The 13929-nt window shown below is 36.4% G+C and overlaps 1 protein-coding gene across 2 annotated transcripts in view; it reads left to right on the forward strand.

Annotated features, from left to right (window-relative positions):
* LOC127636120 (cell adhesion molecule DSCAM-like) overlaps nt 1-13929 on the forward strand; it is a 97739-nt gene that overhangs the window by 59511 nt on the left and 24299 nt on the right. For both annotated transcript variants that reach the window (XM_052116524.1, XM_052116523.1), the window contains 4 exons: nt 474-752; nt 852-971; nt 2892-3071; nt 13496-13710. In XM_052116524.1, the coding sequence (XP_051972484.1) occupies nt 474-752; nt 852-971; nt 2892-3071; nt 13496-13710 (794 nt within the window). The remainder of the gene's footprint in view (nt 1-473; nt 753-851; nt 972-2891; nt 3072-13495; nt 13711-13929) is intronic.

A 13929-nucleotide genomic window follows, 5' to 3' on the forward strand; every position in this document is an offset into this window, starting at 1 on the left:
CTTTTGGACAGGGTTCCTGTACTTTTTGACCAATACATTTTAAGTCGTTATTCATTTAAAAAATCATTTTGATTCAGCCTATTTCACTTATTAATCATTCAGACAGATTTGTGATCTAGTTTGACCTATTCATTGAAAAGAATGGACTGAAGAGAACAATTCATGCATTACTGTGTTTTGCAAGCAAGTTTGACCCCACACACATTTTTATTATATAAATACATTGCCCATTTAAATACAGAAATACTTAGAATAACTAAAAAAAAAAAAAAAATTCAGCAGAGAATGACTAGAAAATATTTTTATATGACTTCTACAGGATTTCTATGATTATATACATTTTCATGACATCTCCAGGCCTGGAAAACACCATTTAAAGAATTCCCTAATATTTCCAGGTTTTCCATGACTGTGGGAACCCTGTTCAAATAAATGTAGAGCCCTTAACAACATTGCATCTCTGTTTTTTTCAGTGCCTCCCTTCATCCAACCTTTCGAGTTCCCACGGTATTCCATCGGACATCGCGTCTTCGTACCTTGCGTTGTGCGGTCAGGTGACCTCCCCATCTCTATCACCTGGGAAAAGGATGGAAAACCCATCAACGTCAGCCTGGGCGTGACCATCGACAACATCGACTTCACCAGCTCAATGCGAATCTCCAACCTCCAGCGAGTGCACAACGGCACCTACACCTGCATTGCCCAAAACGATGCTGCTGTTGTCAAATATCAGAGTCAGCTCATTGTGAGAGGTAAGACTCATATTTCAAACTAAATTCAAACCATTTGTCCAAGACCCAACTTGTGAAATTGTAAACACATTGTAAACTATTTATTTTTAAATTGTGTAGTTCCGCCAAGGTTCAAAGTCCAGCCTCAAGACCAGGATGGAATCTATGGTAAATCGGTCACCCTAAACTGCTCTGCGGATGGTGAGCCACGCCCGACTATCGAGTGGAAATACTCTAAAGGTACATGGCTTCACCCCCAACTGGGTGATTTTCAGAAAATGTGTCAAAAAAATGTCCTGGTCCTTTTTACTCCAAATCAAAAGAAACAATTTAGATATATTTTGCAGAGAGAAAATTAAACCTATTTTTAAGAATATATTTTTTTTTTACATTTTAGGGATTTATTTCACATTGTGACAAGATTTTCTTAACAGTTGCACACATTTTAACCCCAACCCCCAGTTCTCATCAGCGCAGTGTAAAAAAAGAGGTTAATTATTACATTCTATTTACCGTAATGTGAATATATATAACACACACACACACACACACACATACTGTGCATGTGTGTGTGTATGTGTATGTATGTATATATATATATATATATATATATATATATATATATATGTATATACTGTATACAACCCCATATCCCAAAAAAGTTGAGACCATATGAAAACAAAAAGGAGTGATTTGTAAATTATATTCACCCTTTGCTATATTGAAAGCACTACAACTACACATTACATGATGTTTTACCTTGTGAATATTCATTTAAATTTTTTTAAATGTACAGTAATTTAAAATCAGATGATTGCAACATGCTCCAAAAAAGTTGAGGCAGGGGCAATTTAAGACTAATAACAATTCGACGATTTGAAATTTCAAGTCAATTAGAAACAGGAGATGTCAAGCAGGTGAGGAAATTGTGTCATACAGTATACTCTATAAGGAGCCTCCGAAAACGAATCCTTCAAGAGCAAGGATCGTTCAAGACTTGTCAATTTGCCAAGAGATGCTTCAGCAAATAATCCAGCACTTCTGAATGCACATAATCTCTTATTCCTCAGACATCGCTGTCTTAAAAACATCATTCATCTGCTTGGAATTACTTTAGTAAACCTTAGTCAACACCACTCCCTGCTGCATCCACAGATGCAAGTTAAGATTTTACGATAAGAGCAACATATACTGCCATCCAGGGATGTTACTGCATTTTTCAGCAGGACAACTTCAAACCATATATTGCCCGGATTACAAGTGCATGACTGTGCAAGCAGAGAGTGTGGGTGCTAGATTGGCCTGCCTGCATTCCTGACCTGTCTCCAACTTAGAATGTGTGGCGCATTATGAAGCACACCATCCGGCAACGAAGACCCCGAACAATAGTTACGTTAAAAGTTAACTTAATTAGAAGAAATGGTGATAAACACTCAACTATCCCAACTTTATGAGCATGTTGCAATCATCTGATTTGAAATGAATGAATAAAAAAAAACTATGAAATTCACAGGTTAAATATAATATAATGTGTAGTTGTATTGCTTTCAATATAGCAAAGGGTGAATATAATTTACAAATCACTCATTTGTGAATCATACTGATGAATCATCATATACAACTTTTTAACTATAATACCAAAAAAAGAATGACTATGTGTTACAGTAATGAGAATCATCATTGAAATCATTGGGATTAGTTAAATTAAAACCTCTGAATGTGTTGCTGTCATGAGAATTGAGGTAAAATGTGCTTAAGTGTACTGAAAATAATGTCACAATGCAAACAATCATAATGGTCCTACTTTTTCATCTTTATTACTGTAATACTGTAAAAAAATAATTTTTAGAAATGACTGTAGAAAGGTAATGAAAATCACGTAAAACAATTGGAATAGTAAAAGTAAAACTCCCCGATGAATTACGGTTATGAGAATTGGGGGGTTAAATGTTCTTCAGTGTCCTGAAAATAATCTCTTAATGCAAAAAATCTTAATTCCTCTAAATCGTACTTCTTTTTTCTTAATGCAAATTGTATTTTTTGGGGTTTAAATATGACCGAGACATTGTTAGCAGGTATCGTGAGAATCACCCAACTACTAACATCGATGCCACCTAAAATATGTTCAGCTGTTTAACTAGACATTTTCTTCTTTGCCAGGTGCTGGGGTGCCCCAGTTTCAACCTATTGCTCTAAACTCAGGCTTCAGGGTCCAGCTGCTCGGGAACGGCTCGCTGCTGATTAAGCATGTTCTTGAGGAGGACGCAGGATATTACCTGTGCAAGGTCAGCAATGACGTGGGAGCCGATGTCAGCAAGTCCATGTACCTCAACGTGAAAAGTAAGAAGGCTTATTGTACTGAGATCTTGGCTGGTTGTTTTGACGATTCATTCTAAAATTCTGATCAAATTCTGAACTCTCAGCTGTCCTGAATATTTAGTGGTAAGTTGAGAAAAGCTGTCACTTTTCTCGAAAGCAACGTAAAGGGATAGTTCACCCCAAAACACTAAAAGCTGAACCTGATATTTCAAAGCAAAGCTGTCTTTGGATCACCTTTCAGAGAGCTTGGAATTGATCTTTATAACAAAAAGAGTCAATATTGTTAGACATAATAAGAGTTCATTGTAACAGGGTTTCTGCTGAAACAGTGTTGTCTGTCTCAGACACACGTGGGTGTTTATCCACGAGTAGCCAAAAACCTTTTCCCCCTCATTACACTGTGAACTCCTGCAGGAGCTGACTTGTGGAAAAGTGTGTGCTTTCAATGTTCTAAATGTGTACGTGCACGTGTGTGTAAATCTCATTCCATTTCTGTTTACTCCAACTCTCTGCCTCACTCCTTCAAACCACACACACACACACACACACACACACACACACACACACACACACACACGTGCACACACACACGCACACACGCAGAGAGATTATACTTCTGATTATAGACATGTATTTGGATATTCAGAAAATGATGATTATTATGTGAGAGGTAATAAAATGACAAACAATCCAAAGAAGATTTAATGTTTTTAAATTGGCTTGATTTTATAGATCTGGAATTGATTGGGTTGTGAAAAGTTGTTTCTATGGGTGTGTTCAATTCAGAAGTGTTCACCCCTAAATGCACTGTTCCCTTGGAAGACTTTACCCTCCACTGAAAGAGCTTTGGATGACTGAAAGGTGTGAGGCTCATAAATAACAATCATCTGGGCTCACTTTTGAAGTCATTTGTATTGGAAATTCTGTTTGAACGACCATAAAGCTTAACTATTATAATTGTTTCCCCTTCAAAATGTATGTCATTTTGAATGGGGGTGTTTATGTTGTAGATGTAGGTGGTTAGAAGGGAGATGTTTAATACAAAGGCTTGGTGACATCAGCTGTAAAGAAAAGTTGTTTGTTTTAGATTAAGAACAGATTACTTTTTGGAATACCTTGCTCGAGTTATAATTTTCATAAATTATTTTATTTAAGTTCATATTTTTTTACAATTCCATTTGGTGCCACTAGTGCCACTGAAATTACACTCTTAAAGGAATAATCATCCAAAATTAAAAATTATGTCATCATTTACTCATCTTAATGTTGTTCCAAACCTGTATGACTTTCTTTCTTTCGTGGAACAATGAAAATGGAGATGTTTGGCAGAATATTAGGGACTGACAGCTTCAGTAACTAATCACTTTCATGGCATGAAAAAAGTGGCTTCAACATTCTTCAAAATCTTTCAAATCCATGGAAGAAATAAGGACTCACGAAAAATACAGGTTTGAAAGGACTCACGAAAAAAAAAAATATATTTATATATTTTTTTTATACATTTTATGTAATTTTGCAATGAAATTGAAATGCATACATCTTAAAAATAGGGTAAAATATTTTTGAGTGCTAGAATAAATGATGACAGAATGTTCATTTTTGGATGAACTATCCCTTTAAGTGAGTACATAGGGTCCATTTTAATTTCACATTCACTTTAAAAGTGTAAATCTTAATTTTTTAAATAAGTTAAATCTATATACGCTTGTGCAAACAAACACGTCTTGAAATTAATTTGATTCAACAGTGTGTTTTTCAACCATTCGTGGCAAAGTGGCTAAATGAACTGTTTTAATGTCGGGTTATCCAGCTAATCCCTGTCTGCTGCTCCTATGCAAAGGTGGCTGCGTTTTCCTTTGATCAGAGTGTGATGTTAGAGAGGCTTATTTTCACACCCTGCTCTTATCAGCACACAGCAGGAGCTTCCCCACAGAGTTGCTCTCTCTCTCTCTCTCTCTCTCTCTCTCTCTCTCTCTCTGCCCAATACAACCTCTTCTGCATCTATTCTCTCTACCGCTCCCCTTCTCATGTCATGTAACACCACACACACAAAACTGTGTTCTCAGGGAGATCGATCAGGGTGACGGGTGAAATAGTGTCGTGTACTCGTTTCAGTGAAAAGAGCTCTGCTCCCGGAGGCACAAGCATATTGTTGTGGCTTTCTGTAGTAATATGAATCTCCCTTAGAGGTTTGTCCTACAGTCCATTGCGAATTTTCCAGTTTACCACAAAATAGCTGCTCGTTAACATCTTCTGCAATCAGCACAGAGCGTTCAGATGTCCTCAAAGCCAAATAACAGGGGAGTTTATTTGAAAAACTAAACAAAAACAAAAGTACAGTTTAAGTCAGATGTTAACATACACCTTAGCCAAATACATTTAAACTCAGTTTTTCACAATTCCTGACATTTTATCATAGAAAACATTCCCTGTCTTATGTCAGTTAGGATCACTACTTTACTTTATTTTAAGAATATGAAATGTCAGAATAGTAGAGAGAATGATTTATTTCAGCTTTTATTTCTTTAATCACATTCCCGGTGGGTCAGAAGTTTACATACAATTTGTTAGTATTTGGTAGCATTATATTTAAATTGTTTAATTTGGTCAAATGTTTTGGGTAGCCTTCCACAAGCTTCTCACAATAAGTTACTGGAATTTTGGCCCATTCCTCCAGACAGAACTGGTGTAACTGAGTCAGGTTTGTAGGCCTCCTTACTCACACATGCTTTTTCAGTTCTGCTCACAAATTCAGATTGAGGTCAGGTCTTTGTGATGGCCACTCCAATAACTTGACTTTGTTGTCCTTAATCCATTTTGCCACAACTTTGGAGGTATGCTTGTGGTGATTGTCCATTTGGAAGCTTTCACTTCCTGGCTGATTTCTTGAGATTTTCTTCAATATATCCACATGATTTTCCTTCCTCATGATGTCATCTATTTTGTGAAGTGCACCAGTCCCTCCTGCAGCAAAGCACCCCCAAAACATGAGGCTGCCACCCCCATGCTTCACTGTTGGGATGGTGTTCTTTGGCTTGCAAACCTCACCCTTTTTTCTCCAAACATAATGATGGTCATTATGGCCAAAATAGGACATTTCTCCAAAAAGTAAGATCTTTGTCCCCATGTGCACTTACAAACTGTTGTCTGGTTTTTTGTAGCATTGGCTGACTGGCTGAGCAGCCTTTCAGGTTATGTTTATATATGACTCGTATTACTGTGGATATAGATACTTGTCTACTTGTTTTCTCCAGCATCTTAATAGGTTCCTTTGTAGTAGTTCTGGGATTGATTTTATACTTTTCGCAGAAGGCATCTCCTTCCTGAGCTGTATAATGGATGTGTGGTCCCATGGTGTTCATACTTGCGTGCTATTGTTTGTACAGATGAACATTGTACCTTCAGGCATTTTGAAATTGCTCCTAAGGATGAACCAGACTTGTGGAGGTCCACGATTTTTCTTGGCTTAGGTCCTGGCTTATTTCTTTTGATTTTCCCATGATGTCAAGCAAAGAGGCACTGAGTTTGAAGGTAGGCCTTAAAATACATCCACAGGTGCACCTCCTATCAGAAGCTAATTGGCTAATTATCTAAAAGCTCGACATCATTTTCTGTAATTTTTCAAGCTGATTAAAGGCAGTTATCTTAGTAGCTATATGTTAAAAAATCTGTCTGTAAACAATTGTTTGACAAATTACTTGTGACATGCACCAAGTAGATGTCTAAATGACTTGCCAAAACTATAGTTTGCTCATTTTAAATCTGTAGAGTGGTTAAAAAATATGTTTTAATCACATCAACCTAAGTGTATGTAAACTTGTGACTTCAAATGTATGCATAATACTGAGGCCTTTCAAACCAAAATGAAGTCCAACTTTCATAATATAAGGTTTGAGTTTTTCGGAATAAGAGATTATTAACTTCTTTTAAGAGATATCATAGTTAACTGCTTATTTTTATGTATTGTGATGTAAAAGCAGTAGAAATTATCATGCTAATTTATGGAAGCTTACTGCGTTGGGTCACTCACTATGTTTGAATTGGAATACTAGTGTACACTGCATACTGCATATGTTTAATATATTATGCTATACAGTATACTGCTTACTATTTATTAAAATAGTATGTGAAATACAACACAGTATGCAACAATAAGTGTTTTAAATGTTAGCATGCTATTATGTTTTCAAATGACGCTGCATGATGTTACATGTTTAATGCAGCATTCGGTTCATTAATTTTTTTAATAAAAATTTTAACTTTTTCATCTAATTTTGTCAAAATATCTTAAATCATGGCAGTGTGAGTAAATATGTTTTAAATTGCGGCTGATGTTACATTAGTTCATTCATCACACTGAAAAGCCATCTGCATTACTTAAAAAAAGTGTTTAGTGGAATATCTGCTGAAGAACTACACAAAACATGATCCTGTAGGAGAAAATCCACCAATCAGAGAATCGCAGCACACAAACCGTGGCAGCAACAACCACCAACTTTCACAACTGTGTCGGCCTCCCTACACCCTCAATTTATAAGTATTTTGCACTTTACTTTAAAATATTGATTCAATACTTATGAATCATTTCAACTTTAAATCAGTAGTTTATGTTTCTATTATTTTAATTCAATTACATCAATTACAATGCTTCATGGGATTGTTGTAGTTATGAAAGACATTAAGTACACAGTCTTGTCTTTATCAATTTTTTTTATTCTTTTTTGCTTCAAATCAAAGTTTGTAACATTTTGATTTACTTCAGAGCTGGTTGGTTTGGTTCATGGCTTAGAACTCTTTTATGAAGGATCCCTATGTAAAAAATGAAAGGGAAAAATACTTTGGGAATCAAGATGGCTGAAAAAGTTGGCGGGCACTTTTTCGCTTTATTTATGGTTTTAAACTATACATTTTGGCAAATGTCGTAGGTTAGTAGTACTGTAGTATGCTATTCCAAACTTCAATATGCTAAGTTGAGTCTTAAACCAAACTGAAGCAGACACATTGATGAATAACAATAATTGTTTATCAAAAAGTTGGTTTTCCTCAATTAAATACTGTCCATAAATGAACAACTGCGATCCCAAGAAACTTCATAAAATTAGATATAATGGTGCATCACGTCACTGGCCATTTTAACATAATCCTTCCCATTCCTTCACTCTGATTGGTTGCACGCTTTTCCATTTTCGGCAGCATGATGCGGCTCATTCTCCACACAAAGCCCAATGGTGCAGTAAAGGAGGATATCAGGCAGCAGTGAACACGGCCACTTAACCAGTCCGCTCTCTGTTTACCCCGATGCATCATGAAGCAGGGGCTGCTGTACACATGCGTCTCATCTGCCCGCCGGACCAGTGAGGCGAAGGGACTTGGCCTACATCCCCCACACACAGCCCAGAACGCTGATGTGATAGGGGCTGATGGGTGCGCTCACAAAGCCTGCAGGGAGCAACAGTAGGAGTCGCCATGAGACTAAGATGAAAAAGACATCACTCTGGGGATAGACTCCATTTGAACCTATTCTTGATCAATTTGTAATGCAAAGAAACTAAGCAGATAAATAATTAAAAAAATAGAGGAAACAAGTTGTCACATTGGTGGAATCTTAGTAACTATTGGATTTTGAGACACAAGTCTAATTACACATATGTGTGTTTTCTCTAGCAGTGGCTATACTGTATATATTGGTTTGACACACGTAGTTCAAACCACTCTTTAATTATTATAATTGTTTTTAATTCTGTCCTCCAAACAAGAATTTCAAAATCAACATATGTTTGCTTGTTTACATTTGGGTTAACAAGTAGTAAAAAATAACAACAACAACAAAAAACAAGACAAGAATACATTCATGCAAGTGTCACCCGTTCAATGGATGTAATTCTTCTAGAAAGGTTTCATTTTTAATCCGAATGGGGCAAGTTGTCACATGTGTTTTAAATGTTATTAATTTATACAGTTTATGAATTACAGTATTGGTTGGTCAAAATAATGGTTTGATATTTAGGTACATTACCTTTTACATGTGCACTGTATCATGAATTGTTTTGTGTTTCATAATTGTTGTTCTGTTTAAATTTTGCAAAATCTCATATTGGCTGTTTTATGGCAGTTTTCACTGCAACTTACTCCATATAGCAGGGCATGTTGTCACAAAAGTTTAATGTGTGTTAAAGTAGCTGTGTTTTTTTCTACTGGGCAATAATGGTGGAAATGTTTAATAGCTTTTTTATATCTGCAGAAATTGACTTATTCTCTGTAGAAATACTGATTGGAATAAAAAAGTGTGACAACTAGCCCTGGTTTCCCCGATCTTATGTTATTTTTTTTGCTTTGGAGACATTTTTTGCAATTCTGTCATGCAGTATAAGGGAAACTGAATCATATCATGTATGTCTCTTTCAAACATGTGGCAAACGTGTCTCTGATTCTCCTATTTATGCGTTGATTGATGGTTTGGTGTCAAATGTTGCAGAGCTGCGCAAAGCCAGTTGTCAATGCTGACCCCTTGTGACCTAATTAGACTGATTAGTTGACAACCCCTCCAGCCTTAAACAAATCAAGACATTATAGAAACACAATCTTTTCTGTGCATTTTTTCCATTTGTTTTCTTTTTTTATATAATATTTTTGCAAAAGTAAAAAAGGCAAGATTAACAGGTCATCTTCCCAGAGACTTGTATCTTCTGCTTGGATCCATGATATAAACATGCAGGCTGGTAACTGCTCTCCTCTGAAAATCAATTCTGAATGTTTGTTCTATTTTTGTCCTCCATTGACAGCACACTCTTACAGCTGGGGAGAGCAAGCAGGCTGAAGCTGGTTGGCATGGTAACGTGTCCAGGTGAAAGGGAGATGCAGGCAGGGGAGGGGAGACTCTCATGGGGGGAAGCCAGGATTCCCTGTGGGCTGGATATAAGCCAGAGATCACAGACTCCTACTGTATCTCAGTCAGCTAGACCTGACAAGGACACAGATATAATAAATTAGCTCTGTTTATAGATAGACAGAAAGACATTTATTCATATTACAATAGTTATTTCCATATGTCACAGGAACAGTCTTTAGAAATCACACAGATCTCAGGGGCAGAGAAGTGAATCTCACTTACTCTGCCCCTGATTGACCAAGGAGTAAAACCAGCTACCCTGACAGAGGGTGAGTTATTGGGTGTATATACCTTTTTAAACTCTTCTTGTTCCTCTGTTTCATTAAATGCTTGTCAGATTTTTGTCTAGTGACCTCAGGACAAATGGTGTTTGGTGTTGTTATCTATAATCCATACAGAATATAAGTTATTGTTACTTCCAGGTTCAACTCCTAGTCCACTTATTCCAAATAATTATGATTACTTAGATTTTGTACTGTACTGCAATAGATTTGAATGTTTTATTTTTAATGTAAGGTCAACTAATTGGATTTTATAGTATTTCAAGTTCTACAAAGGCAAGCTTAAAATAATACACACACTCACAAGCACAAAGCGACCAAATATAATTTTTGTCTGATTACATCCTCTAAGTGAATGAGTAAAATGACCCTGCATCAATCAGAGAGGTTTGAGAAGAGACGTAAATCACTCCTACAGCCGGAGAGGAAGTTCCTGCCCAGTAACACTCTGTTACTCTCTCTGGATCTTAGAAGGAGAATTAGCACCTCCACTCTCAGTCCAACTGCTGCTTATAATTCTGCTGGATATTAAAGAAATACATCAACACAGCAATTATGCAGCCATTATGAAGACAGCTCGCAGCCTGGGGGATGATGCAGCTGCCCCTCCAAGACACAGACTACTTTCCTCTTTAGTGTTCTATACTGGATAATCACATAACGACAGAGCGCTCGGCCGCAATAAGAAATAAGATACCAGTTTAACCTGCCTGCGTCTTTCACCGGGGGACTGTACAGCTTAATTTATACCTGCTGATCAGTTGTAGTAGTTTTCATTGACTTCACGCACGTTACTAAAAGTAACCTTGCTTGCAAGCAACTAAAAAAAAGCAATGTTCAAATCATTTGGATGGATGAATGGATGTAAAATGGTGTACAATATACACAATCAACATGCATACTATACACAGGGTACATAGTATTGAGGTATGTTTAACACTCTATTTAAGTTTATGTATAAATAGAAATATAAGATTTTCCTCGTTCATGGACAGATTAGTAAAAAAAAAAAATGATAACGCAAATTCAAACCGTTTTTGTTTGTTTTTCCTGCGAAGCTGAGAATTGCTGGAGTGAATAAGAGATGAAATGTAAATGGTCTGGACTTTCAACCTGACACATTCAATTATATCACACGCTGTACCGGCGCTCCCACGTACACGCCTGGTGCTCTGCTCCCCCAATAAATGCCTCTCAGGAACTAGGACATGAGTGTGTGCTGTGCAGGGCTGTGTGTGTGTGTGTGTGTGGATCCTAAATGAACTCTGCATGAAGCATTAGATTTAATCTTGTTTTTGTCATAGAGCTTTAAAACATTTATCTTGTTTGGGCTATAAAGTGTTCTGATCGTCACTCTTTGAAATGTTACATTGCGTTTGTACAAATGTAAGTTTGAAGTCGTTGCTGTCATAAGAGAGAGTCATTCAGTTTGATTCACAGTGATGTTGCGTTTTAATCATAACATACATGTTCACAAGTCTCTGAAACAGAGTCGAGGTCAAGTCTCAAGATTTTCAAAGCCAAGTTTAAGTCTTAGTCTTTTGTCACGACTCCAAGACAGTTCTCAAATCCCTTTTGGTCAGTGTTATGTATGCTGCAGATTAGTTTTATACATTTTTGTAAAATTAATTTAATATATTTAGAAAAATGTATTATTTCTGTGGATTTCCTTATTGATCAAGTCAAATGTATCTTATAGAAAATATTTGGCTTTTTAAGACAAGTCAAGACTTATTTATTTTTAATTTTTTTACAACCCCTATTCTGAAAAAGTTAGGACAGTATGGAAAATTCTATTAAAAATGAAAAGGAGTGATTTGTACATTCTATTCACCCTATGCTATATTGAAAGCACTACAACACATTATTTTATGATTTATCTTCATAAAATGAAAATATGATTGAAATCAGATAACACGCTCAAAAAAGTTGGGACAGTTGAGTGTTTACCACTGTGTAACGTCACCATTTCTTCTTATGATACTTTTGTGCATGATCTCCGATCCCCCCACTGTTATAAAAACAGTCTTTTGTTTGTAATGGATATCATGACATCAGATCTGGAGTACTTTGGTAAACCATGGTGCCAAATTTCTCCAAAAGTAAAAAAAAAACACAATTTTGCAAACAAAAACAATCCGCTTCGCAAAGGAAAACTTGACTCTCAAACAATCAGAAAGAGATTTGAAAATACATAGTTGTCTTTACCACAGGCTTAGCAAACAAATGTGTTGTGTTTTACAAATATAAAAATTGTGTTTCATATAAGCCTACATCATATTTCACAAATAAATACAATCTATTCGACAAATTCTACAGGATTGTATTATTTGTATATTTTCTAATTACCAGAAAGGATCTAATTTTTACAAGAAAATACGTTGTTTTTACCATGTAATATGTAGTAATGAAAAAACTGAGTGAAAGTATGAGGCAGCACTGTGCCATCTACTGTTTTAAAAGAGGAGGTGGCTCAGCGCATTAGTGAAAATATTGATGCATTTGTGAGAAAATCAGGACTGTGGTTGAGAAAAGTGTGGCAAAAGTCACGTGACTCACAAGTGGTATGTATTTGTTCACATCGGATTTTGTATTTGTTCGACAATCCTGTAGAATTTGTAGAATAGATTGTATTTATTTGTGAAATAATACGTATAGTAAACCTTTGTCAGTCAACAACATCCACTGATGCAAGTTATGGCTTTACTATGCAAAGCAGAAGCCATACATCAACACTGTCCAGAAGCAACGCCAACACTTCTGGACTCAGTCTCATCTTAGATGGAAAGTAGAACAGTGGATTCGTGTTTTGTGGTCCGATTAGTCCACATTTCTAATAGTTTTGGGGGGGGGAAACAGCCAATAGTATTTACAAATCACTCCTTTTTGTTTTTATTAGCATTTTCCATACTGTCCCAACTTTTGGGGGAATGTTTTTTTTTTTTTTTTTTTTTTTGAAATGGATAGTTCCTCCAAAAATGTAAATTCTGTTATTATTTACTCACCCTCATATTGTTCCAACCCTATATGACTTGCGTGGAACACAAAAGGAGATTTTAGGCAGAAAGACAATCTTAGTGACTAAGACAAACATTTTGCCTAACATCTCCATTTGTATTCTATGGAAGAAATAAAGTCTTACAGGTTTGTAACAACATGTGCGTGAGTATCTGATGACCGAATTTTTATTTTTACTATCAAGTTAAGTTCGATTCAAGTTGAGTTTCTCTGCTTCATAATGCATCTCTTTGTCTTTTTCTGTCTTTTTCTCTCAGTTCCAGCCATGATCACATCGTACCCCAACAACTCCCTGGCCACAAAAGGAGAGAAGATAGAGATGAGTTGTAAGGCTCATGGTGAAAAGCCCATCATGGTTCGATGGGAGAAGGAAGTGGAGAAGGAAAAGCAGTCACACATGATCAATCCAGACATGTGGCGGCACACAGTTACTGTCAAGAAGGTCGGCGATGAGGTCGTTTCCACCCTGCAGGTCTGCTTCTCTTATTAAACAGAGTGGTTTTAAATGCAATTCTTTCTGCTCTGTCTAAGGGAAAGTCCACCCAACAATGAAAATTCTGTCATAATTTACTCACCCTAATGTTGTTCCAAACCTGTATGACTTTCTTGCTTACATGGAGCACAAAGAGAGATGTTGGGCAGAATGCATGAGGGTTAGGGTAAATTATGATAGAATAAACATTTTGGGGTA

The sequence above is a fragment of the Xyrauchen texanus genome, chromosome 43 (genome assembly GCF_025860055.1).
Source record: "Xyrauchen texanus isolate HMW12.3.18 chromosome 43, RBS_HiC_50CHRs, whole genome shotgun sequence".
Classification (NCBI taxonomy): domain Eukaryota; kingdom Metazoa; phylum Chordata; class Actinopteri; order Cypriniformes; family Catostomidae; genus Xyrauchen; species Xyrauchen texanus.